The following is a 27,903-nucleotide window of genomic DNA, read 5'->3' as shown; positions in this document are numbered from 1 at the left end:
GGGAGAGGGTGGAGGGAGAGGGAGGAGGGAGAGGGAGGAGGGAGAGGGTGGAGGGTTAAGGAGGGAGGACAAGGTGGAAAAGAGTTTCCTAGGGTCAGAGGCAGTCACATGACATTCAGAGTGGTAGAAAGTGGCTTTAGCAGCAGATACAGAGGAAGAGAAGGTAGAGAGGAGGGAGTGAAAGGATGATAGGTCCTCCAGAAGTTTAGTTTTCCTTCATTTTCTCTCAGCTTCCCGCAGCCCTGTTCTGTAAGCTCGCAATGAGTCACTTAGCCACGAAGCAGGAGGGGAGGGCCGAGCCGGCCGGGAGGTAAGGGGACAGTGCGAGTCATAGGATGCAGAAAGGGAGGAGAGTAGGGTCGAAGAGGCAGAATCAAGAGACAATGAGGGAGAAGCAATTAGCAGAAGGGAGAGATGATAGGATAGAAGAGGAGATAGTAGTGGGAGAGAGAGAGAAGATTATGACGACGCATGGCCATCTGGGTAGGAGCTGAGTGGTTTGGGTTGGAGGAAAGGGAGACAGAAAAGGAAACAAAGTAGTGAGGGGGGTCCCAGCTAGCAGGAAGACAGGCAGAACTGAAAGTAGATGGTCCCAGCTAGCAGGAAGACAGGCAGAACTGAAAGTAGATGGACCCAGCTAGCAGGAAGACAGGCAGAACTGAAAGTAGATGGTCCCAGCTAGCAGGAAGACAGGCAGAACTGAAAGTAGATGGTCCCAGCTAGCAGGGAGACAGGCAGAACTGAAAGTAGATGGTCCCAGCTAGCAGGAAGACAGGCAGAACTGAAAGTAGATGGTCCCAGCTAGCAGGAAGACAGGCAGAACTGAAAGACAGTACTAGACCACAACATTATATTAATCACTCCTGGAGATATCAGGAGTCCTCTGGCTATAGAACGAATCAACCACAGCTAGTGAAGTCACTGAAACCCTGAACAAGGAGTTTCAGTCAGTTTTGGAATGGGTGGCCAGTAATAAACTGGTCCTGAACACCTCTAAAACTAAGAACATCGTATTTGGTACAAATCATTCCTTAAGTTCTAGACCTCAGCTGAATCTGGTAATGAATGGTGTGGCTGTTGAACAAGTTGAGGAGACTAAATTACCTGGCGTTACCTTAGATTGTAAACTGTCAAGGTCAAAACATATACATTTAATGGTTGTAAAGATGGGGAGAGGTCTGTCTGTAATAAAAAATATGTTCTGCTGTTTTGACACCACACTCCACAGAGCAAGTCCTGCAGGCTCTAGTTTTATCTGATCTTGATTATTGTCCAGTCCTAGTTAATCTGCATCTGGTCCAGAAAAGAGCCGCATGTCTTGCTTTTCATTGTAATCAGAGGGCTGATATAAATACTATGCAGTCAGTCTCTCTTGTCTAAGAGTTGAGGACAGACTGACTGCATCACTTCTTCTTTTCGTAAGAAAAATGATTGTGTTGAAAATTCCAAATTGTTTACAAGGTCACCTTACACACAGCTCTGACACACAAACTTACCCCACCAGACAAGCCACCAGGGGTCTTTTCATCGTCTCCAAATCCAGAACAAATTCAAGAAAGTATACAGTTACAGTATGTAGAGATGTTATTGCGTGGAACTTCCTTCCATCTCATATTGCTCAAATGAGCAGCAAACCTGTTTTAAAAAACCCAGATAAATCAACACCTCACAGCACAACATTTCCCCTATTTGACCTAGATAGTTTGATCTAGACAGTTTGACCTAGATATTTTGACCTAGATAGTTTGACCTAGATAGTTTGACCTAGATATTTTGACCTAGATAGTTTGACCTAGATAGTTTGACCTAGATAGTTTGACCTAGATATTTTGACCTAGATAGTTTGACCTAGATAGTTTGATCTAGATATTTTGACCTAGATAGTTTGACCTAGATAGTTTGATCTAGATAGTTTGACCTAGATAGTTTGATATAGATAGTTTGATCTAGATAGTTTATGTGTATAGTTTATGTGTATGTATTGATGTGTAGGCTATGTGGGCCTTTTTTAAATTCATGTAGTTCTGTCCTTGAGCTGTTCTTGTCTATTGATGTTCTGTATTATGTCTGGTTCATGTTTTGTGTTGGACCCCAGGAAGAGAAGCTGCTGCTTTCACAACAGTTAATGGGATCCTAATAAAATACCAATACCTCCTCTCCTCCCCTCCCCTCTCCCCCCTCCTCTCCTCTTCCTCCTCCTCTCCTCTCCCCCTCCCCTCCTCTCCTCTCCCCCTCCTCTCCTCTCCCCCCTCCTCCCCCTCTCCTCTCCTCCCCTCTCCTCTCCTCTCCTCCGCTCCTCTCCTCTCCCCCTCCTCTCTTCCTCCCCCTCCTCCTCTCCTATCCCCTCTTTCTCCTCTCTACTCCACCGTTGACTCAACTCTGTCCTCTACCCTCTCTCACCCCATCACTCCTCCTCTCCCTCTCTCTCACCCCATCACTCCTCCTCTCCCTCTCTCTCACCCCATCACTCCTCCTCTCCCTCTCTCACCTCATCACTCCTCCTCTCCCTCTCTCTCACCCCATCACTCCTCCTCTCCCTCTCTCTCACCCCATCACTCCTCCTCTCCCCTCTCTCACCTCATAACTCCTCCTCTCCCTCTCTCACCTCATCACTCCTCCTCTCACCCTCTCTCACCCCATCACTCCTCCTCTCCCTCTCTCTCACCCCATCACTCCTCCTCTCCCCCTCTCTCACCCCATCACTCCTCCTCTCCCTCTCTCACCTCATCACTCCTCCTCTCCCTCTCTCTCACCCCATCACTCCTCCTCTCCCTCTCTCTCACCCCATCACTCCTCCTCTCCCCCTCTCTCACCTCATAACTCCTCCTCTCCCTCTCTCACCTCATAACTCCTCCTCTCCCTCTCTCACCTCATCACTCCTCCTCTCCCTCTCTCTCACCTCATCACTCCTCCTCTCCCTCTCTCTCACCCCATCACTCCTCCTCTCCCTCTCTCTCACCTCATCACTCCTCCTCTCCCTCTCTCTCACCTCATCACTCCTCCTCTTGTGTCCTCTGAATAGGGGTCAGAGGTCAGGGGTAAAGGTAAACATGGAGGGTGAGTTAAACTCAACTCTGAGATTAGTAGTGGTGGCCAGGAGGAAGGGAGGGAGGGAGGCACCTGTTGTACATGTGGCTTTAAAGTGAAGAAGAAAGAGGACCTTTGACCTCTGGTCTAAAATAGTGCACTATATAGGAATTATGGTACCGTTTGGGACACAGCCATGGAGAGAGTAATAGTGTGATGGAGTCCGCCAGCAGCACCAATGAACTGTATAGCCTCAGTAGAACTAGCTGAAAGATACATTACTATATTATTGGAATATAGTGAACCCTGCCAGCAGCACCAATGAACTGTATAGCCTCAGTAGAACTAGCTGAAAGATACATTACTATATTATTGGAATATAGTGAACCCTGCCAGCAGCACCAATGAACTGTATAGCCTCAGTAGAACTAGCTGGAAGCTACATTACTATATTAATGGAATATAGTGAACCCTGCCAGCAGCACCAATGAACTGTATAGCCTCAGTAGAACTAGCTGGAAGCTACATTACTATATTAATGGAATATAGTGAACCCTGCCAGCAGCACCAATGAACTGTATAGCCTCAGTAGAACTAGCTGAAAGCTACATTACTATATTATTGGAATATAGTGAACCCTGCCAGCAGCACCAATGAACTGTATAGCCTCAGTAGAACTAGCTGAAAGCTACATTACTATATTAATGGAATATAGTGAACCCTGCCAGCAGCACCAATGAACTGTATAGCCTCAGTAGAACTAGCTGAAAGATACATTACTATATTATTGGAATATAGTGAACCCTGCCAGCAGCACTAATGAACTGTATAGCCTCAGTAGAACTAGCTGGAAGCTACATTACTATATTATTGGAATATAGTGAACCCCGCCAGCAGCACCAATGAACTGTATAGCCTCAGTAGAACTAGCTGAAAGCTACATTACTATATTATTGGAATATAGTGAACCCCGTCAGCAGCACCAATGAACTGTATAGCCTCAGTAGAACTAGCTGGAAGCTACATTACTATATTATTGGAATATAGTGAACCCTGCCAGCAGCACCAATGAACTGTATAGCCTCAGTAGAACTAGCTGGAAGCTACATTACTATATTAATGGAATATAGTGAACCCCGCCAGCACACTTCATTACCCACAATTCAAAACACATTAACTGTGAAATGAAATGGATCCACTCAACTAGAAATGGCTTCCCTCCCGGATACGGTGTTGTAACATGGACAGGGTGACAGAGAGAGGACAAGTACCCTTGGATGGTGACTGATGTGACAGAGAGAGGACAAGGACCCTTGGATGGTGACTGATGTGACAGAGAGAGGACCCTTGGATGGTGACTGATGTGACAGAGAGAGGACAAGGACCCTTGGATGGTGACTGATGTGACAGAGAGAGGACCCTTGGATGGTGACTGATGTGACAGAGAGAGGACCCTTGGATGGTGACTGATGTGACAGAGAGAGGACAAGGACCCTTGGATGGTGACTGATGTGACAGAGAGAGGACAAGGACCCTTGGATGGTGACTGATGTGACAGAGAGAGGACCCTTGGATGGTGACTGATGTGACAGAGAGAGGACCCTTGGATGGTGACTGATGTGACAGAGAGAGGACCCTTGGATGGTGACTGATGTGACAGAGAGAGGACACTTGGATGGTGACTGATGTGACAGAGAGAGGACAAGGACCCTTGGATGGTGACTGATGGAAACTGTACGTGTTACTAATGATTAACATGTCGACTGTTGCTAGATGGAAGGTCCTTTTACGCTGCACTGGGCACAAAGCCACAGCAGATCAACAGTAGTCCACTATATAGGGAATAGGGCTCTGGTCTACAGTAGTCCACTATATAGGAATAGGGCTCTGGTCTACAGTAGTCCACTATATAGGAATAGGGCTCTGGTCTACAGTAGTCCACTATATAGGAATAGGGCTCTGGTCTACAGTAGTCCACTATTTAGGGAATAGGGCTCTGGTCTACAGTAGTCCACTATATAGGGAATAGGGCTCTGGTCTACAGTAGTCCACTATGTAGAGAATAGGGCTCTTGTCTACAGTAGTCCACTATATAGGGAATAGGGCTCTGGTCTACAGTAGTCCACTATATAGGGAATAGGGCTCTGGTCAACAGTAGTCCACTATATAGGGAATAGGCCTCTGGTTATCAGTAGTCCACTATATAGGGAATAGGGCTCTGGTCTACAGTAGTCCACTATATAGGAATAGGGCTCTGGTCTACAGTAGTCCACTATTTAGGGAATAGGGCTCTGGTCTACAGTAGTCCACTATATAGGAATAGGGCTCTGGTCTACAGTAGTCCACTATATAGGGAATAGGGCTCTGGTCTACAGTAGTCCACTATATAGGAATAGGGCTCTGGTCTACAGTAGTCCACTATTTAGGGAATAGGGCTCTGGTCTACAGTAGTCCACTATATAGGGAATAGGGCTCTGGTCTACAGTAGTCCACTATGTAGGGAATAGGGCTCTGGTCTACAGTAGTCCACTATATAGGGAATAGGGCTCTGGTCTACAGTAGTCCACTATATAGGAATAGGGCTCTGGTCTACAGTAGTCCACTATTTAGGGAATAGGGCTCTGGTCTACAGTAGTCCACTATATAGGGAATAGGGCTCTGGTCTACAGTAGTCCACTATGTAGGGAATAGGGCTCTGGTCTACAGTAGTCCACTATATAGGGAATAGGGCTCTGGTCTACAGTAGTCCACTATATAGGGAATAGGGCTCTGGTCAACAGTAGTCCACTATATAGGGAATAGGGCTCTGGTCTAAAGTAGTGCACTATATAGGGAATAGGGCTCTGGTCTAAAGTAGTGCACTACATAGGGAATAGGGCTCTGGTCTAAAGTAGTGCACTACATAGGGAATAGGGCTCTGGTCTACAGTAGTCCACTATATAGGGAATAGGGCTCTGGTCAACAGTAGTCCACTATATAGGGAATAGGCCTCTGGTTAACAGTAGTCCACTATATAGGGAATAGGGCTCTGGTTAACAGTAGTCCACTATATAGGGAATAGGGCTCTGGTCAACAGTAGTCCACTATATAGGGAATAGGGCTCTGGTCAACAGTAGTCCACTATATAGGAATAGGGCTCTGGTCTACAGTAGTCCACTATATAGGGAATAGGGCTCTGGTCTACAGTAGTCCACTATATAGGGAATAGGGCTCTGGTCTACAGTAGTCCACTATGTAGGGAATAGGGCTCTGGTCTACAGTAGTCCACTATATAGGGAATAGGGCTCTGGTCTACAGTAGTCCACTATATAGGGAATAGGGTGCCATTTGGGACTCATGCATACACTTAGGAACGGTCCTCCAGCTTTCTTTACCCCACAGAATGGGACACAGTCTTTTATTTAGTTTTAATGTAGTAGTGACTGTGTTATGTGGTACTATACCTTGTGATTTTGAAGATGCGTAGAAGGCGTACGCAGCATAGAGATGCCTAGTGACTGTGTTATGTGGTACTATACCTTGTGATTTTGAAGATGCGTAGAAGGCGTACGCAGCGAAGCACAGAGATGCCTAGCGGGGACATGATCTTGGTCTCCACCAGAATGGTCTCCAGGATGCCTCCACACACCACGAAGCTGTCAAAGCGGTTGAACAGAGACACGAAGTAGGCCTGTAGACCCAGGCTGTACATCTTTAACAGCATCTCCCCTGTAAACAATGCCAGCAGGACCTTGTTGGCTATGTCTGAGGAGAGAGAGAGAGAGACAGAGAGAGAGAGAGAGAGAGAGAGAGAGAGAGAGAGAGAGAGAGAGAGAAGGGGAGAAAAAGGGGGAGAGAGAGGGTGGTGAGGGTATATAACTTAAAGTAACTGTCCAGTATTTACAGATTTATATGTAATATGACCTAGAATTGAGTGAAATCATTTCTCTTCTTATTGGTGTCCTTTAGTAGTGGTTTCTTTGCAGCATTTCGACCATGAAGTCCTGATTCAAGCAGCCTCTTCTGAACAGTTGATGTTGAGATGTGTCTGTTATTTGAACACTGTGAGGTGCAATTCATTATTTCTGAGGCTGGTAACTCTAATGAACTAACTCTCTGCAGCAGAGGTAACTCTGGGTCTTCCATTCCTGTGGCGGACCTTATGACGGCCAGTTTCATCATAGCGCTGGTTTTTGTGTCTGCACTTGAAGAAACTTTAAAAGTTCTTGAAATGTTCCGTATTGACTGACCTTCATGTCTTAAAGTAATGATGGACTGTCGTTTCTCTTTGCTTCTTTGAGCTGTTCTTGCCATAATATGGACTCTGTCTTTTACCAAATAGGGCCATCTTCTGTATACCACCCCTATCTTGTCACAACACAACTGATTGGCTCAAACACATTAAGAAGGAAAGAAATTCCACAAATTAACTTTGAACAAGGCACACCTGTTCATTGAAATGTATTCCAGGTTACTACCTCATTAAGCTGGTTGAGAGAATGCCAAGAGTGTGCAAAGCTGTCATAAAGGCTACTTTGAAGAGTCTATAATCTAAAATATATTTTGATTTGTTTAACACTTTTTTGGGTTACTACATGTGTGTTATTTAATAGTTTTGATGTCTTCACTATTATTATACAATGCAGAAAATAGTAAAAAAGAAAAACCCTTGAATGAGAAGGTGTGTCCAAACTTCTGACTGGTACTGTATATGTTAATATTTGTTGTATTTTTTCCTCCCCAATTGCACCTTGTCTCATCGCTACAACTCCCCAACGGGTACGGGAGAGCCGAAGGTGGAGTCAAGCGTCCTACGAAAACATAACCCACCAAACCTTCACTTCTTAACACCCACTGCTTAACCCGGAAGCCAGCTGTACCAATGTGTCGGAGGAAACATCGTTCATCTGGCGACCGGGGTCAGCCTGCAGGCACCCGGCCCGCCACAAGGAGTCGCTAGAGCGTGATGAGCCAAGTAAAGTCTCCCCGGCCAAACCCTCCCCTAACCCAGACAGTGCTGGGCCAATGGGACTCCCGGCCATGGCCGGTTATGGCACAGCCCGGGAATTAACCCGGGTCTGTAGTAACGCCTCTAGCAATGCGATACAGTGCTTTAGACCGCTGCGCCACTCAGGAGGCCCAGAATATTAACTTTTAAAAGTGAGATTTTCACTGTAAAATTACTTTAGGATTAGTGAGGTGTAGAAACCAACAGCTTATTGGATAAAGGAGAGAGGTGAATAGAAGGAGGGAATAAAGGAGAAAGACTAAACAACAGAGATGTTTTACTAAAGATATTTTGGCTACTCTGAGGAGAGAGGAGGAGAAAGACTAAATAACAGAGATTATTTACTAAAGATATTTTGGCTACTCTGAGGAGAGAAAGACTAAACAACAGAGATGTTTTAATAAAGATATTTTGGCTAAACTAACAACAGAGATTATTTACTAAAGATATTTTGGCTACTCTGAGGAGAGAGGAGGAGAAAGACTAAACAACAGAGATGTTTTACTAAAGATATTTTGGCTACTCTGAGGAGAGAGGAGGAGAAAGACTAAACAACAGAGATTATTTACTAAAGATATTTTGGCTACTCTGAGGACAGAGGAGGAGAAAGACTAAACAACAGAGATGTTTTACTAAAGATATTTTGGCTACTCTGAGGAGAGAGGAGGAGAAAGACTAAACAACAGAGATGTTTTAATAAAGATATTTTGGCTACTCTGAGGAGAGAGGAGGAGAAAGACTAAACAACAGAGATGTTTTAATAAAGATATTTTGGCTACTCTGAGGAGAGAGGGAGGAGAAAGACTAAATAACAGAGATTATTTAATAAAGATATTTTGGCTACTCTGAGGAGAGAGGAAGAGAAATTACAACACAAAGAATTGAACAACACATCTGTGAAGAATGGGAGCCGTGTTGTTAGCAGGATAATAACACCAGTTCAGAAGTAACACAAACATACCTCTGAACCATCATGGCTCCCTCCACTCGAGTTTGTGAATAAGAATATTTTATTGACATTATGTGACAGATGCTATTCTGTGTTGTTGTCTCTGTACCTTGGGGAACCAGGATGTACCAATGGTAGCAAACTCTTTGTGTCTCAGTCAGGAGAAATAAACTTCTGTTATTGAGTTGTTTTAAGATAAGTGGTTGTATTATAGTACTATATGTACCAGATAATGTACAATACACTATGGTGCTGAGATAATGATATAAAATATACTGGAACTTGAGCTGCTGTTGATGTGTCAGTACCTTGGGCCTCTATGAGCCAGTCAGCCTGTTTATGGTGCTCTGAAGGTGGTATTGATGTGTCAGTACCTTGGGCCTCTATGAGCCAGTCAGCCTGTTTATGGTGTTCTGAAGGTGGTATTGATGTGTCAGTACCTTGGGCCTCTATGAGCCAGTCAGCCTGTTTATGGTGTTCTGAAGGTGGTATTGATGTGTCAGTACCTTGGGCCTCTGTGAGCCAGTCAGCCTGTTTATGGTGCTCTGAAGGTGGTATTGATGTGTCAGTACCTTGGGCCTCTATGAGCCAGTCAGCCTGTTTATGGTGTTCTGAAGGTGGTATTGATGTGTCAGTACCTTGGGCCTCTGTGAGCCAGTCAGTCTGTTTATGGTGCTCTGAAGGTGGTATTGATGTGTCAGTACCTTGGGCCTCTATGAGCCAGTCAGCCTGTTTATGGTGCTCTGAAGGTGGTATTGATGTGTCAGTACCTTGGGCCTCTGTGAGCCAGTCAGCCTGCTTATGGTGCTCTGAAGGTGGTATTGATGTGTCAGTACCTTGGGCCTCTGTGAGCCAGTCAGCCTGTTTATGGTGCTCTGAAGGTGGTATTGATGTGTCAGTACCTTGGGCCTCTGTGAGCCAGTCAGCCTGTTTATGGTGCTCTGAAGGTGGCATTGATGTGTCAGTACCTTGGGCCTCTGTGAGCCAGTCAGCCTGTTTATGGTGCTCTGAAGGTGGTATTGATGTATCAGTACCTTGGGCCTCTGTGAGCCAGTCAGCCTGTTTATGGTGTTCTGAAGGTGGTATTGATGTGTCAGTACCTTGGGCATCTGTGAGCCAGTCAGCCTGTTTATGGTGCTCTGAAGCGATGGTTAGAGTGTTGAGGAAGACCAGGAAGATTACCAGCCAATAGAACACGCTGGATTTGACCCCCGCTCGACATTTACGACGACACAGACGGTTCCACCGCCGCGAGTACCGACTGTAGAGAGAGAGAGAGAGAGAGAGAGAGAGAGAGAGAGAGAGAGAGAAGGAGCCAGAGAGAAGGAGCCAGAGAGAGAGAGAGAGAGAGAGAGAGAGAGAGAGAGACAGAGAGAGAGAGAGAGAGAGAGAGAGAGAGAGAGAGACAGAGAGAGAGAGAGACAGAGAGAGAGAGAAAGAAAGAGAGAGAGGAGGAAGAGAGAGAGAGAAAGAAAGAGAGAGGGAGCGAGCGAGAGAGAGAGGGAGCGAGAGAGAGAGGGAGAGAGAGGGGGAGAAAGAGGAAGAGAGGAGGAAGAGGACAGGAAGAAGAGAGGAAGGGAAGAGGAGAGGAAGAGGAGGGAAGAGGAGAGGAAGAGGAGAGGAAGAAGAGAGGAAGAGGAGAGGAAGAAGAGCAATATTTTCTCCGTTTCAGTAACTGAACCAATGATCATGACATGCAGCAGTGCAGCAGGCTGGAGAACGTTGGACTGTGTCCTGAAACAGAGCAGGGTGTCAGTCTATCAGGGGAAGGAGGAGGAGTAGAGAGGAGAGGAGATGTGAAGGGGACATTAGGCAGCGGTTCAACTAGGATCAACAGGTGGTTCAGAGCCCACTGTCTCCTGACATGATTCATAAGAGTCTGTAGAGCACTAATGTTACACCAGAGACAGATAACATAACAGCAATGGACAGAATAACACTGGCTACATTCCACATGGTACCCTATTCCCTATGTAGGGCACTACTTTTGACCAGGGCCCATAAAAGTAGTGCACTATGTGGGGAATAGGGTGCCATTTGGGACACACCCACTGAAAACAATAACAGGCTATCTGAGAAGTGTCTGGCAAGGGACCAATAGGGACCTCACCTGGAAGATAAATGAATTGTCATTAATTCTATCACGCATTCTATTGGCTCCGCAACTTCAGCTTTTCTTTATTCTGGAACCTTCCCTGATTGTGATTGTGATGGAAACTACAGGTACATGATTCTGTTTCGGCATGTCATGGCACACATTGATAGAGGAACAAGGAACAAGGTGCACATCACATGGGACACAAAAAATGTGTTAAACAAATCTAAATATATTTTAGATTCTTCAAAGTCGCCACCCTTTGCCTTGATGGCAGCTTTGCACATTCTTGGCATTCTCTCAACCAGCTTCACCTGGAATGCTTTTCCAACAGTCTTGAAGGAGTTCCCACATATGCTGAGCACTTGTTGGCTGCTTTTCCTTCACTCTGAGGTCTAACTCATCCCAAACCATCTCAATTGGGTTGAGGTCGGGTGATTGTGGAGGCCAGGTCATCTGATGCAGCACTCCATCTTGGTCAAATAGCCCTTACACAGCCTGGAGTTGTGTTGAGTCATTGTCCTGTTGAAAATCAAATTATAGTCCCACTAAGCGCAAACCAGATAGGATGGTGTATCACTGCAGAATGTTGTGGTAGCCATGCTGGTTAAGTGTCTTGAATTATAATAACATCATTGATAGTGTCACCAGCAATGCACCCCCATACCATCACACCTCCTCCATGCTTCATGGTGGGAACCACACATGCAGAGATCATCCGTCTCACAAAGACACGGTGGTTGGAACCAAAAATCTCAAAATTGGACTCATCAGACCAAAGGACAGATTTCCACCAGTCTAATGTCCATTGCTCGTGTTTCTTGGCCCAAGCAGGTCTCTTCTTCTTATTGGTGTCCTTTAGTAGTGGTTTCTTTGAAGCAATTCGAACATGAAGGCCTGATTCATGTAGTCTCCTCTGAACAGTTGATGTTGAAATGTGTCTGTTACTTGAACTATGTGAAGCATTTATTTGGGCTACAATTTCTGAGGCTGGTAACTGGGTCTTCCTTTCCTGTGGCGGTCCTTATTACAGCCAGTTTTATCATAGTGCTTGATGGTTTTTGCGACTGCACTTGAAGAAACTTTCAAAGTTCTTGAAATATTCCGTATTGACTGACTTTCATGTCTTAAAGTATTGATGGACTGTCATTTCTCTTTGCTTATTTGAGCTATTCTTGCCATAATATGGATTTGGTCTGTTACCAAATAGGGCTCTCTTCTGTATACCACCCCTACCTTGTCACAACACAACTGATTGGCACATTAAGAAGGAAAGAAATTCCACAAATTAACTTTGAACAAGGCACACCTGTTAAATTAAATGCATTCCAGGTGACTACCTCATGAAGCTGGTTGAGAGAATGCCAAGAGTATGCAAAGCTGTCAAGGCTTCTCAAATATAAAATCTGTTTGAATTTTTTAACACTTTTTTGGTTACTACATGATTCCATATGTGTTATTTCATAGTTTTGATATCTTCACTATTATTCTACAATGTAGAAAATAGTAAAAATAAAGAAAAACCCTTGAATGAGTAGGTGTGTCCAAACTTTTGACTGGTACTGCACACACACACACACACACACACACACACACACACACACACACACACACACACACACACACAGGTCCATCCAGCAGCCAGAAGGGATGAAAGAAAGAAAGAAAGAAAGAAAGAGAGAGAGAGAGAATGAAAGAGAGAAAGAGAGAGAAAGAGAGAAAGAGAGAAAGAAAGAGAGAAAGGGAGAAAGAGAGAAAGAAAGAGAGAAAGAGAGAAAGAAAGAGAGAAAGAAAGAGAGAAAGAAAGAGAGAAAGAGTGAAAGAGAGAAAGAGAGAAAGAAAGAGAGAAAGAGAGAAAGAAAGAGAGAAAGAAAGAGAGAAAGAGAGAAAGAGTGAAAGAGAGAAAGAAAGAGAGAAAGAGAGAAAGAAAGAGAGAAAGAGAGAAAGAAAGAGAGAAAGAAAGAGAGAAAGAGTGAAAGAGAGAAAGAGAGAAAGAAAGAGAGAAAGAGAGAAAGAGAATGCGATGTGATGACATCACATGTACTAACCTGAACTTGGATTTGGAGATTCTATTTCTGGAAGGAAAAACAGAATGGATTATACATACAGAACATACTGAACAAACAGAACGAAGCACAAGACAACATGACAACAACATGGACCACAGGTGTCTCAGGGACGAAGAGGGGAGGAGAGGAGAGGTGAGAAAGAGGGAGGAGAGGAGAGATGAGGAGGGAGGAGATTTGAGAAGGAGGGAGGAGAGGAGAGGTGAGAAGGGAGGAGACGAGAGGTGAGAAGGGAGGAGACGAGAGGTGAGGAGGGAGGAGATTTGAGGAGGGAGGAGAGGAGAGGTGAGGAGGGAGGAGAGGTGAGGAGGGAGGAGAGGTGAGAAGATGAGAGGAGGTCTTTATAGATTCCTTTCTACCTTGGTCTGGTCAGGTCCTGGCAGATTCAGCTACTGTTGGTACTATCACCATGTGTTACCAGATTCAGCTACTGTTGGTACTATCACCATGTGTTACCAGATTCAGCTACTGTTGGTACTATCACCATGTGTTACCAGATTCAGCTACTGTTGGTACTATCACCATGTGTTCCCAGATTCAGCTACTGTTGGTACTATCACCATGTGTTCCCAGATTCAGCTACTGTTGGTACTATCACTGTCAGGATTTGGCCAGGGTTGTTCCGGTTTTTGGTCACTAGATGCCCCCATTGTGCCTTTTGACCTTTTGTTTTCCCTTGATCCCCATTATTATTTGCACCTGTGCCTCGTTTCCCCTGATTGTATTTAAACCCTTTGTTTTCCTCAGTCCTTTGCTCTGTGTTTGTATGTTAGCACCCAGCCCTAGTATTCTGTTAACTCTTGTTGATCCCGGTGGACGCTCTTGTGGAATTCTGTTTTTTGTTCTTGTTTATTTATTTTTGAGTATCTTTTGAGGCTTTTTGTGCTATACCTACCACCTTGTGGATTTACCTTTTTTGTCTTGGAGGATTACCTTTGTTCTTGTGGAATTCCTTTTGAGGTTGTGGAGTTACATGTGTTCCTGAAGGACTTCACTTTTTACTACATTAAATACACCGTCTCAAGTACTGCTGTGTCTGCCTCATCTTCTGGGTTCTGCCGACTATTCGTGGCTCAGTTGGTTAAGTGACTGTTTCTCACTACGGAGACCCGGGTTCGTAACCGGGTCCTGACAGAAACACAGAGCCAAAAATGAACCCAGAGGCAGCCAGTTCCCAGGACCTTGTTGCCATGCTGTCCCACCACCAGGAGACTGTCCAACGCCACGAAGCCGCCCTGGTTCAGCAAGAGGCCTTAATGGCTAGACATTCTCATCTTCTGTCGGAGATGCTGACTTCCATAAAGCAGATATCTGATCGACTTACCTCGGCAACAGTTCCCGTCCCAGTACCTCAGATTCACGTACCCATGGCAGTTAACCCTCTGGCTGAACCTCGTCTTCCACCTCCCCAACGGTTCTCAGGTGATCCAAGTGCTTGTAAAGGGTTTCTCACCCAATGTTCTCTCTCCTTCGAGCTGCAACCCTCGTCGTTCCCCACCGACCGGTCTAAGATCGCATATATCATCACCCTGCTGTCGGAAAAAGCCCTGGCCTGGGCTACTGCTGTGTGGGATGCCCATAGTTCCTGCTGTGCCAGCTACTCTGCCTTTGCTGAGGAATTCAAACGAGTGTTTCAAGGCCCAAGCAGTGGTCCTGACTCAGCCAAACAGCTCCTGACTCTCCACCAAGGTCGGCGCAGCGTGACGGACTATGCCATCCAGTTCCGCACGGTGGCAGCAGCGAGTGGTTGGAACAACGAGGCGCTCACTGTGTGCTTTCTGAAAGGCCTTTCCGACACTATCCAAGATGAACTGGCCACTCGGGAACCACCGGACAATCTCGAGTCCCTGATCAAGTTGGCCTCACGCATTGACCAGCGTCTGAGAGAGAGAGAACTCAACCGTAGACCTCTAGCCCCTATCAGTCCCAGCTCCGAGTCCCCACCTTTATCCTCGCTGGCTCCACCGGAACCCATGCAGATTGGACGCATCTCCCAGGCTGAGAGAGACCGCCGGATGAGGGAGCGACGCTGTCTATATTGCGGCAAACCGGGCCATTTCCGTTCCACGTGTCCCGGGCTCCAGGGAAACGCTCTGTCCCGTACAGACCGGGGGAACTGTAATGGGAAACATAACCTCCTCCCATCCGTCCAACTCCCGTCTGCTCATTCCAGTCACCCTTTCCTGGGACAACCACAAGCTTCACCTTCAAGCCTTGGTAGACTCTGGAGCCGCAGGTAACTTCATGGATGGTGTCTGGGCGAAGGAGAATGGCGTTCCCTTTGAACCTCTAAGTGACCCCATGAGGGTTACTACATTGGATGGAAGCCCTTTGGGATCTGGACTTGTCACTCATGTCACTACCTCCTTGCGACTTTCAGTTTCACAACACAAGGAATTGATGAACTTTCATTTGATCTCCTGTTCCGAGTTCCCTCTCGTCCTTGGATACCCCTGGCTTCACAGCCATAACCCTCACATCGACTGGTCTGTGGGCACTATCAAGCAGTGGGGTCCTACGTGCCAAGCTACATGTATTTTCCCGAATTCCCGAGTTCTACTCCCGAGTCTTTAGAATCCATCGACCTGACCCGAGTTCCCGAGTGTTACCATGACCTCAAACTGGTATTTAGCAAACAGAGGGCCACCATGCTACCACCCCATAGACCTTATGATTGCCCCATCGAACTGTTTCCGGGCACTTGCCCCCAGGGGTCGGATCTTTTCCCTATCTCCACCCGAACGAGCTGCTATGGATACCTACATCAAGGACGCTCTGGAAGCAGGCCTCATGCGTCCATCCACCTCCCGGCAGGAGCAGGGTTTTTCTTTGTGGCCAAGAAAGACGGTGGATTACGTCCTTGCATCGACTACCGGGGACTCAATGCCATAACCGTCCGTAACCGTTACCCGCTACCCCTTATGGCCACAGCCTTGAGCTGCTCCAGGAAGCAGTTGTTTTCACTAAGCTTGACCTGCGGAACGCATACCATCTTGTGCGGATCAGACCTGGTGACGAGTGGAAGACCGCGTTCAACACGCCTACTGGTCACTATGAATACTTGGTGATGCCCTTCGGCCTGACCAACGCCCCAGCGGTGTTCCAAGCGCTCATAAACGATGTGCTTAGGGATATGCTTAACATATTTGTGTTTGTTTACTTGGATGACATCCTCATCTTTTCGAGCTCTCTTCAAGAACACACAAAGCATGTCAGACAAGTACTCAAACGCCTCCTAGACAGCCATCTGTACGTTAAGCCGGAAAAATGTGAATTCCATTCATCCCGAGTACAATTCCTGGGATTTGTAGTGGAACCCGGTCGAGTCCAAATGGACCCCAGGAAGGTAGGGGCGGTAGCGGATTGGCCCACCCCCAAATCCGTTAAGGAAGTTCAGCGTTTCCTGGGCTTCACAAACTTTTACCGCAAGTTCATCAAGAACTTCAGCTTGGTGGCAGCCCCTCTCTCAGCTTTAACCAAGGGTGGCAATGCAAGGTTTTTGTGGGGAAGAGAAGCTGAGACGGCCTTCCAAGGACTCAAGCAGCGCGTCCTCTCTGCTCCCATCCTGATACTACCGACTACGGATGAACCGTTTGTGGTGGAGGTAGACGCCTCAGAGGTTGGTGTTGGAGCTGTCCTGTCTCAGAGGGGTGAAGACAAGAAGCTTCATCCGTGCGCTTTCTTCTCACACCGGCTTACCCCGGCTGAGAGGAACTACGATGTGGGGATCGTGAACTCCTAGCGGTTAAGATGGCATTGAAGGAATGGAGACACTGGCTCGAGGGGGCTTCTCACCCGTTTCAAGTGCTTACGGACCACAAAAATCTGGAGTATATCCAGCAGGCGAAGCGGTTGAACTCTAGACAAGCTAGATGGTCTCTTTTCTTCAATCGATTCCAGTTTATCCTCACCTATCGGCCCGGGTCGAAGAATCTCAAACCGGATGCCCTGTCCCGAGTCTACGCTCCTGCCATTCGAGATGACACGGACATGCCTGTCCTTCCTGCTGCTAAGATCGTGGCTCCGATTTTGTGGCAAGTTGAGGATACCGTGAGACGAGCTCAAGCTATCGAACCGGACCCGAAAGGGGGTCCTGCCAATCGGTTGTTTGTCCCCAAGGCAGTGAGGACTCAGGTCCTTCTGTGGGGGCACTCCTCTCGCCTCACCTGTCACCCGGGCGTAGGTCGCACCTTGGAGTTCATCCAGCGTAAGTTCTGGTGGCCTACCATAAGAGAAGACGTTGCCTCTTTCGTCAATGCCTGCCCCGTGTGCTGCCAGGGCAAATCTTCTCACCTCCGCCCTCAAGGACTCCTTCACCCTTTACCTATTCCCCACAGACCCTGGTCCCATATCTCGTTGGACTTTATTACTGGCCTTCCTCCATCCCATGGCAATACTACTATCCTAGTCATAATCGACAGGTTTTCAAAGGCGGCCAGGTTCGTCCCTCTGACTAAGTTACCTTCTGCCAAGGAGACGGCTGAGTTGGTAATTAATCATGTGTTCCGAGTCTTCGGCATTCCTCAAGATATGGTTTCTGACAGAGGTCCCCAGTTCGCCTCAAGGTTTTGGAAGGCCTTCTGCCAACTCATGGGTGCTTCTGCCAGTCTATCTTCAGGGTACCATCCGGAGTCCAACGGCCAAACAGAGAGGATGAATCAAGAGCTGGAAGCCACCCTCCGATGTATGACTCGTAACAACCCGTCCACATGGTCGTCCTTCATTGTTTGGGCCGAATACGCGCACAACACCTTGCGCTCCTCCTCCACTGGTATGTCCCCGCACGAGTGTCAGTTTGGCTATGCCCCTCCATTGTTCCCGGACCAGGAGGCAGAAGTCAGAGTGCCTTCAGCCTTGAAGTTCATCAGACGCTGTCGGCTTATGTGGAGGAAGACCCGTCTTAATCTTATGCGTTCCTCACAGAGGTACCAACAACAAGCCAACAGACGTCGCCGTCCCGGGCCTACCCTGCGCCCCGGCCAGAGAGTCTGGCTCTCCACAAGAGACTTACCACTACGGGTGGAGTCTCGCACTGTTGGTACTATCACCATGTGTTACCAGATTCAGCTACTGTTGGTACTATCACCATGTGTTACCAGATTCAGCTACTGTTGGTACTATCACCATGCGTTACCAGATTCAGCTACTGTTGGTACTATCACCATGCGTTACCAGATTCAGCTACTGTTGGTACTATCACCACGTGTTACCAGATTCAGCTACTGTTGGTACTATCACCACGTGTTCCCAGATTCAGCTACTGTTGGTACTATCACCACGTGTTACCAGATTCAGCTACTGTTGGTACTATCACCACGCGTTACCAGATTCAGCTACTGTTGGTACTATCACCACGCGTTACCAGATTCAGCTACTGTTGGTACTATCACCACGCGTTACCAGATTCAGCTACTGTTGGTACTATCACCATGCGTTACCAGATTCAGCTACTGTTGGTACTATCACCATGTGTTACCAGATTCAGCTACTGTTGGTACTATCACCATGTGTTACCAGATTCAGCTACTGTTGGTACTATCACCATGTGTTACCAGATTCAGCTACTGTTGGTACTATCACCATGTGTTACCAGATTCAGCTACTGTTGGTACTATCACCATGTGTTCCCAGATTCAGCTACTGTTGGTACTATCACCATGTGTTCCCAGATTCAGCTACTGTTGGTACTATCACCATGTGTTACCAGAGATCCTGATGGTGGTGATTTGGCACATATAGTTCACTACTATATGCAAGCTCTGGTCTAAAGTAGTGCACTATATAGGGAATAGGGCTCTGGTCTAAAGTAGTGTACTATATAGGGAATAGGGCTCTGGTCTAAAGTAGTGTACTATATAGGGAATAGGGCTCTGGTCTAAAGTAGTGCACTATATAAGGAATAGGGCCCTGGTCTAAAGTAGTCCACTATATAGGGAATAGTGCTCTGGTCAACAGTAGTGCACTATATAGGGAATAGGGCTCTAGAGTAGTGCACTATATAAGGAATAGGGCTCTAGAGTAGTGCACTATATAGGGAATAGGGCTCTAGAGTAGTGCACTATATAAGGAATAGGGCTCTAGAGTAGTGCACTATATAGGGAATAGGGCTCTAGAGTAGTGCACTATATAGGGAATAGGGCTCTAGAGTAGTGCACTATATAAGTAATAGGGCTCTAGAGTAGTGCACTATATAGGGAATAGGGCTCTAGAGTAGTGCACTATATAGGGAATAGGGCTCTCGAGTAGTGCACTATATAAGGAATAGGGTGGATTGGGTGGCATTTTAGACCAGCCTAGTTGTTTCTGTCTCAACAGCAATGCCAGTGTGTGTAATAATATCAGTGCTGTGTTTTAGTGGGACGGGACAGGGACAGATATAGTCATGAGTTCTGGCCTTCAGACAGATCAGTTGGCACCATCTCTGACTCTAACATAAACATGCTGAAGAGGCATCATGGGAATAGATATCCTCTACCAGGGCCATTGATGACCATTTCTGAAAGAGCATCTGTGTGTGAATGGTACTACAGTCCTGGCACACTGAACAGTATACGCTCATCTAAACTACCCAGAGGCCTGCTAGCTGAACAGTATACACTCATCTAAACTACCCAGAGGCCTGCTAGCTGAACAGTATACACTCATCTAAACTACCCAGAGGCCTGCTAGCTGAACAGTATAGGCTCATCTAAACTACCCAGAGGCCTGCTAGCTGAACAGTATAGGCTCATCTAAACTACCCAGAGGCCTGCTAGCTGAACAGAGACAAGCATCAGTTAGTGTGTGTGTGTGTGTGTGTGTGTGTGTGTGTGTGTTTTTAAAAATAATAAAACATCTTAATCACATTTTATTGGTCACATACACGTAATTAGCAGATGTTAAAGCGAGTGGAGCCAAATGCTTCTAGATCCGACAGTGCAGCGATATCTAACATGTCATCCAGCAGTACTAGAAGCAAGACAGCCCTCTCTGTCGGCGCCATTTTACAATGTGTGTGTATGTGTTGGTACATGATTCAGTGCTTTCGTGTGTGTGTGTGTGTGTGTGTGTGTGTGTGTGTGTGTGTGTGTGTGTGTGCGTCTCCATAAAGTGTGTGTGTCTCAGCAGTTGTTATGAATGAGAGAATGTGAAGAGCAGTGCCTGGGGAAGTCAACCGGGGAAGTAAAATAAGAAGAAGAAGAAGAAAATGAAGAAGAAAATGAAGAAGAAAATGAAGAAAATGAAGAAGAAGAAGGAGAGAGACCGCTTGAATAAAGGTGTGAATAGAGGCATGAGTGAATCATCCCTTCATCACAGCTCCCAGAGGAGAGAAGAGGAGGAACACGCTTCAACAGCAACACAGGAGAGAAAGGAGAGAAAGGAGAGAAGGAGAGGAAGGAGAGAAAGGAGAGAAAGGAGAGGAAGGAGAGAAAGGAGAGAAAGGAGAAGGAGAGAAGAGGAGGAACACGCTTCAACAGCAACACAGGAGAGAAAGGAGAGAAAGGAGGAAGGAGAGAAGGAGAGGAAGGAGAGAGAAGGAGAGGGAAGGAGAGAGAAGGAGAGGAGGAGAGAGGAGAGAGAGAAAAAGGAGAGGAAGGAGAGGAGGAGAGAAGGAGAGGAGAGGAAGGAGAGAAAGGAGAGAGAAGGAGAGGAAAGGGAGAGGAGAGGAGAGAAAGGAGAGAAAGGAACAAAGGAGAGAAAGGAGGAAGGAGAGAAGGAGGAGAGGAAGGAGAGAAAGGAGAGGAAGGAGAGAAAGGAGAGAAAGGAAGAAGGAGAGAAAGGAAAAAGGAGAGAAAGGAGAAGGAAGGAGAGGAAGGAGAGAGGAAGGAGAGGAAGGAGAGAGAAAGGAGAGAAGGAGGAGAGAGAAAGGAGAAAGGAGAGAAAGGAAGAAGAGGAGAGAAAGGAGAGAAAGGAGAGAAAGGAGAGAAAGGAGAGGAGAGAAAGGAGAGAAAGGAGAGAAAGGAGAGAAAGGAGAGGAAGGAGAGGAAGGAGAGAAAGGAGAGAAAGGAGAGAAGAGGAGAGAAAGGAGAGGAAGGAGAGAAAGGAGAGGAAGGAGAGAAAGGAGAGAAAGGAGAGAGAGGAAGGAAGAAAGGAGAGGAAAGGAGAGAAAGGAGAGAAAGAAGGAGAGGAAGGAGGAAGGAGAGAAAGGAGAGAAAGGAGAGAAAGGAGAGAAGGAAAGGAGAAGGAGAGGAGAGAAAGGAGAGAAAGGAGAAAGGAAGGAAAGGAGAGAAAGGAGAGGAAGGAGAGAAAGGAGAGAAAGGAGAGAAAGGAGAGGAAGGAGAGAAAGGAGAGAAAGGAGAGGAAGGAGAGAAAGGAGAGGAAGGAGAGAAAGGAGAGGAAGTGGGGGAAACAGAAAATACAGAATAAAGAAAGGATAAACGTTGGAGAGGAAATTATAAATACCGTAGATCACTGAGAGAGGAGGGAAGTGATGTTAAAGTAAAGACAGGAGAACTTGCAGGTGAAGGAAACATTTCATGTCAAAGTGAAGGGCAGGTGGAAAATCAACAAGAGAGTTGTGGAGAAAATCAATCAGATGTTCCAAGGAGGAGAGGAGAGAAATAAGAGCTTTAAATAGCTGCAGGTGAGGCAGGGACAGGAAGGATGAAATTGAGGGGGAGGCAGGGACAGGAAGGATGAAATTGAGGGGGAGGCAGGGACAGGAAGGATGAAAGTGAGGGGGAGGCAGGGACAGGAAGGAAGAAATTGAGGGGGAGGCAGGGACAGGAAGGATGAAAGTGAGGGGGAGGAAGGGACAGGAGAGATGAGGGGGAGGGTAAGGGAGGGGGAGAAAGGGTAAGGGAGGGGGAGGAAGGGGGAGGGTGGGGGAGAAACTGTAAGGGACTGGGAGGAAGGGTAAGGGAGGGGAGGAAGGGGGAGGGAGGGGGAGAAACTGTAAGGGATTGGGAGGAAGGGTAAGGGAGGGGGAGGAAGGGGGAGGGAGCGGGAGAAACTGTAAGGGACTGGGAGGAAGGGTAAGGGAGGGGGAGGAAGGGTAAGGGAGGGGGAGGGAGGGGGAGGAAGGGTAAGGGACTGGGAGGAAGGGTAAGGGAGGGGGAGGAAGGGTAAGGGAGGGGAGGGAGGGGGAGAAAGGGTAAGGGAGGGGGAGGAAGGGTAAGGGACTGGGAGGAAGGGTAAGGGAGGGGGAGGAAGGGTAAGGGAGGGGGAGGAAGGGGAAGGGAGGGGGAGGAAGGGGAAGGGAGGGGAGGGGAGGGAGGGGGACGAAGGGTAAGGGAGGGGGAGGAAGGGTAAGGGACTGGGAGGAAGGGAAGGGAGGGGGAGAAACTGTAAGGGACTGGGAGGAAGGGGAAGGGAGGGGGAGGAAGGGTAAGGGACTGGGAGGAGGTGGTGGAAGGGTAAGGGAGGGAGAGGAGGGGTGGAAGGGTAAGGGAGGGAGAGGAGGTGGTGGAAGGGTAAGGGAGGGAGAGGAGGTGGTGGAAGGGTAAGGGAGGGAGAGGAGGTGGTGGAAGGGTAAGGGACTGGGAGGAGGTGGTGGAATGGTAAGGGAGGGAGAGGAGGTGGTGGAAGGGTAAGGGACTGGGAGGAGGTGGTGGAAGGGTAAGGGAGGAGAGGAGGGGTGGAAGGGTAAGGGAGGGAGAGGAGGGGGTGGAAGGGTAAGGGAGGGAGAGGAGGTGGTGGAAGGGTAAGGGAGGGAGAGGAGGGGGTGGAAGGGTAAGGGAGGGAGAGGAGGGGGGTGGAAGGGTAAGGGACTGGGAGGAGGTGGTGGAAGGGTAAGGGAGGGGAGAGGAGGGGTGGAAGGGTAAGGGAGGGAGAGGAGGGGGTGGAAGGGTAAGGGGAGGGAGAGGAGGGGGTGGAAGGGTAAGGGAGGGAGAGGAGGGGGTGGAAGGGTAAGGGAGGGAGGGAGGTGGTGGAAGGGTAAGGGAGGGACAGGAGGTGGTGGAAGGGTAAGGGAGGGAGAGGAGGGGGTGGAAGGGTAAGGGAGGGAGAGGAGGGGGTGGAAGGGTAAGGGAGGGAGAGGAGGAGGGGAAGGGTAAGGGAGGGAGAGGAGGGAGGTGGTGGAAGGGTAAGGGAGGGAGAGGAGGGGGTGGAAGGGTAAGGGAGGGAGAGGAGGGGGTGGAAGGGTAAGGGAGGGACAGGAGGTGGTGGAAGGGTAAGGGAGGGAGAGGAGGGGTGGAAGGGTAAGGGCGGAGAGGGGGTGGAAGGGTAAGGGAGGGAGAGGGGTGGAAGGGTAAGGGAGGGACAGGAGGTGGTGGAAGGGGGAGGGAGAGGAGGGGGTGGAAGGGAGGGACAGGAGGTGGTGGAAGGGGTGGAAGGTTAGGGAGGGAGAGGAGGGGGTGGAAGGGTAAGGGCGGGCGAGTGCAGGTTTGAGGTAGGGTGAGTGTGACTAAGGGAAAATGGGGGTTAGCTAATAGGTGAGACTGTTGCCCTTCTCTATCACAGGCTGGTTAGACTGTTACCCTTCTCTGTCAAAGGGTGAGGGGTTATTACTGTTGAGGTACTTATTACGCTATCACAGGGTACAGCAGGTCTCTCCCTCCATATCTCCTGCTGGAGTGGCGTCAGTGTTCACTGACTCATTCTCACTGGCCGGCATGCTCACTGGGGAACACACGGACAGGTAGAGGGAAAGAAGGAAGGAGAAATGAATCAGGAGGAAGGACTGTTGACATATCCCTCATCACAGGCTGGTTATTACTGTTACCCTTCTCTATCACAGGCTGGTTATTACTGTTACCCTTCTCTATCACAGGCTGGTTATTACTGTTACCCTTCTCTATCACAGGCTGGTTATTACTGTTACCCTTCTCTATCACAGGCTGGTTATTACTGTTACCCTTCTCTATCACAGGCTGGTTATTACTGTTACCCTTCTCTATCACAGGCTGGTTATTACTGTTACCCTTCTCTATCACAGGCTGGTTATTACTGTTACCCTTCTCTATCACAGGCTGGTTATTACTGTTTCTGTATCCAGGCTGGTTATTACTGTTACCCTTCTGTATCACAGGCTGGTTATTACTGTTACCCTTCTCTATCACAGGCTGGTTATTACTGTTACCCTTCTCTATCACAGGCTGGTTATTACTGTTACCCTTCTCTATCACAGGCTGGTTATTACTGTTACCCTTCTGTATCACAGGCTGGTTATTACTGTTACCCTTCTGTATCACAGGCTGGTTATTACTGTTACCCTTCTGTATCACAGGCTGGTTATTACTGTTACCCTTCTGTATCACAGGCTGGTTATTACTGTTACCCTTCTCTATCACAGGCTGGTTATTACTGTTACCCTTTTATTCTCTTTTGTTTTCTAGCTGGCCTCATCCTGACCCTCTGATAGACAGACATACAGACAGACAGACAGACATACATACTGCTGACAGAACTCCTAGTGGTAGAGTCCTGTAGAACAGTTTTAGGGACACTGATATAGGGGAGGTTTGGTTTTAAGTCCCCTAAAGCTTTGAGTTGCAGTCTCCAGGAGAAGTGAGGTTTTAAGTCCCCTAAAGCTTTGAGTTGCAGTCTCCAGGAGAAGTGAGGTTTTAAGTCCCCTAAAGCTTTGAGTTGCAGTCTCCAGGAGAAGTGAGGTTTTAAGTCCCCTAAAGCTTTGAGTTCCAGTCTCCAGGAGAAGTGAGGTTTAAGTTCTAAAGCTTTGAGTTTTAAGTCCCAGTCTCCAGGAGAAGTGAGGTTTTAAGTCCCCTAAAGCTTTGAGTTGCAGTCTCCAGGAGAAGTGAGGTTTTAAGTCCCCTAAAGCTTTGAGTTCCAGTCTCCAGGAGAAGTGAGATTTAAGTCCCCTAAAGCTTTGAGTTCCAGTCTCCAGGAGAAGTGAGGTTTTAAGTCCCCTAAAGCTTCGAGTTCCAGTCTCCAGGAGAAGTGAGGTTTTAGTCCCCTAAAGCCTTGAGTTCCAGACTCTGGTAGAACTCAGCAGAAGATTTCAGGTAGAAATAGACAGACCAGTACAACAACAAAAATGAAAGAAAATATTTAAATAAATACAGAGAAAGTAATTGAGAAAGAAAGAGAAAGAAATCTATCAAATTACTAGGATAGGACAAATCATATTACAGTTTGTCCGAAGACACAACCATCAAACTCTCACAACGTTCCTCAACCAAACCAGATGAGACGGCCTGGTCAACGGGAACACTCCTTGAATTAGACAAATCGAATCACACCATTACTGACAACCAAAACCTGTAGAAAACCAATGTCTCGTGGGATAGAGAAGCCTGGAGCTACCAGGGTCCCTCAGTAATACACCATCTGATTGACACATCTCCTGGGGTAATGATAATGAAGAGGAGAGAGGGAGGGAGGGAGGAAGGGATGGCGGGAGGGAGGGATGGATGGGTGGAGGGAGGGAGATATGTAGAGGGAGAGGAGGGAGAGTGAGAAGGGCAGGAGGGAGGATGGGAGGGAGGGAGGGATGGGAGGGAGGGAGATATGTAGAGGGAGAGGAGGGAGAGTGAGAAGGGCAGGAGGGAGGATGGGAGGGAGGGAGGGAGGGAGGGAGGGAGGCCCATATCAGAATCTCCTCTTATAGCCCTGTCACTCTTCATGTCCACTCTGGGGATTCTAGAATGAGGTTTGTGTTCCCAGAAATAGCTGCCACTGCTTACAGGCAGAAGAGACAGAAAGGCTTCAGCTAAACTCAGCTAAATAACATGGAGAAACATTCTATTTCTCTATATTATTCCTCCTTTAAGCTCATACTGGAGCTCAACTACTCCCAGTAAGAAAACCTTAGAGAGAATGAAGAAAATCAAAGAAAACATGAAACAAGCTAGACTAACTCTATTGGGATCTCTTACACTCCCTAGCAAAAAAACAACAACCCTTAAGCCTAACATTACACTAAGCAAAGCATGACAGGCAACGATAAGCTTAAAGACGAGGGGCCAAAGCATGTAACTGTAAGGATCGACGCTGGTAGACGAGAAGCAGGTACATAGAGTGAACATTAAATTAACAACAGCGTCTGGACATGAACACATAACCACATTAATGCTGACACAGGGAACAAACGGGGGAGCAGACTGTTTTAGACGGGGCAATCAACGAAGGGAAGGGGTCCAGGCGAGTCCAATGAGTGCTGCCGCGCGTAATGATGGTGACAGGTGTGCGTAATGAAATGGCCCTCGAGCGCCAGAGAGGGAGAGCGGGAGCAGGCCTGACAATAATACCAACACTAAATATAGCCCAGCTCATTTCAGCCCCGCCCATACAAACCCTGGAGGAACAGAGGACTAGCCAATCACATGCAGCCTTGGAGCGTGGTCCCTGCAGCATGCTTTAGCCTCAGTTAGATACAGCAGCACCAATCAGCACGTCCCAATCACTCTCCAATCATGTACCATTGTCAGTCCAAGCCTGCGCCATGAGTGGCCATAAAACAACTTGTCCTCCGTAACTCTGACGTCGATGACCACATCCTGGCCTTTAAACAACATCCTATGATAAATACAGATTTATTTTAGATTTTCAAGTGATGGGTAAGTTACTGTGTACTGATGATTATCAAACTTTAATCATGACTGATTGTGGGGCTTCGGAAAGTCAAACTAGTTCCTCTCTTGGTCTAAGACCATTGTTCCCATTGATTAGCTAACTAACTAGTGAATATTCCCAGTGATTAGCTAACTAACTAGTGAATATTCCCAGTGAATAGTCTAACTAACTAGTGAATAGTCTAACTAACTAGTGAATAGTCTAACTAACTAGTGAATATTACTAGTGAATAGTCTAACTAACTAGTGAATATTACTTGTGAATAGTCTAACTAACTAGTGAATATTACTAGTGAATAGTCTAACTAACTAGTGAATATTACTTGTGAATAGTCTAACTAACTAATGAATATTCCCAGTGAATAGTCTAACTAACTAGTGAATATTACTAGTGAATAGTCTAACTAACTAGTGAATAGTCTAACTAACTAGTGAATATTACTAGTGAATAGTCTAACTAACTAGTGAATATTACTGGTGAATAGTCTAACTAACTAGTGAATATTACTAGTGAATAGTCTAACTAACTAGTGAATAGTCTAACTAACTAGTGAATAGTCTAACTAACTAGTGAATATTACTAGTGAATAGTCTAACTAACTAGTGAATAGTCTAACTAACTGGTGAATATTACTAGTGAATAGTCTAACTAACTAATGAATATTCCCAGTGAATAGTCTAACTAACTAGTGAATAGTCTAACTAACTAGTGAATATTACTAGTGAATAGTCTAACTAAATATTAACTAACTGAATATTCTAATGTGAATATTACTAGTGAATAGTCTAACTAACTAGGAATATTACTAGTGAATAGTCTAACTAACTAGTGAATAGTCTAACTAACTAGTGCATATTACTAGTGAATAGTCTAACTAACTAGTGAATATTACTAGTGAATAGTCTAACTAACTAGTGAATATTACTAGTGAATAGTCTAACTAACTAGTGAATATTACTAGTGAATAGTCTAACTAACTAGTGAATATTACTAGTGAATATTCTAACGAATAGTCTAACTAACTAGTGAATAGTCTAACTAACTAGTGAATATTACTAGTGAATAGTCTAACTAACTAGTGAATAGTCTAACTAACTAGTGAATATTAACTAGTGAATAGTCTAACTAAATAGTCTAACTAACTAGTGAATATTACTAACTAACTAGTGAATATTACTAGTGAATAGTCTAACTAACTAGTGAATAGTCTAACTAACTAGTGAATATTACTAGTGAATAGTCTAACTAACTAGTGAATAGTCTAACTAACTAGTGAATATTACTAGTCTAACTAACTAGTGAATATTACTAGTGAATAGTCTAACTAACT

General features: G+C 46.7%; 1 protein-coding gene across 1 annotated transcript in view; it reads right to left on the bottom strand.

Moving 5' to 3' along the window:
- Positions 1–14,317, bottom strand: part of cacna1c (calcium channel, voltage-dependent, L type, alpha 1C subunit) — a 121,140-nt gene extending 106,823 nt beyond the window's left edge. Inside the window, exons 1-4 of the mRNA XM_065021294.1 lie at positions 14,306–14,317; positions 13,107–13,127; positions 10,064–10,224; positions 6,546–6,771 (exon numbers count right to left, since the gene is read on the bottom strand). Of these exons, the coding sequence (XP_064877366.1) occupies positions 6,546–6,771; positions 10,064–10,224; positions 13,107–13,127; positions 14,306–14,316 (419 nt within the window). The 5' untranslated portion in view covers position 14,317. The remainder of the gene's footprint in view (positions 1–6,545; positions 6,772–10,063; positions 10,225–13,106; positions 13,128–14,305) is intronic.
- Between the last annotated feature and the right edge of the window lie 13,586 nt (positions 14,318–27,903).

Source organism: Oncorhynchus nerka, linkage group LG8 (assembly GCF_034236695.1).
Source record: "Oncorhynchus nerka isolate Pitt River linkage group LG8, Oner_Uvic_2.0, whole genome shotgun sequence".
Classification (NCBI taxonomy): domain Eukaryota; kingdom Metazoa; phylum Chordata; class Actinopteri; order Salmoniformes; family Salmonidae; genus Oncorhynchus; species Oncorhynchus nerka.
The sequence above is the reverse complement of the archived record's forward strand: the minus strand, read 5'-3'. Positions and strand labels throughout refer to the sequence as shown.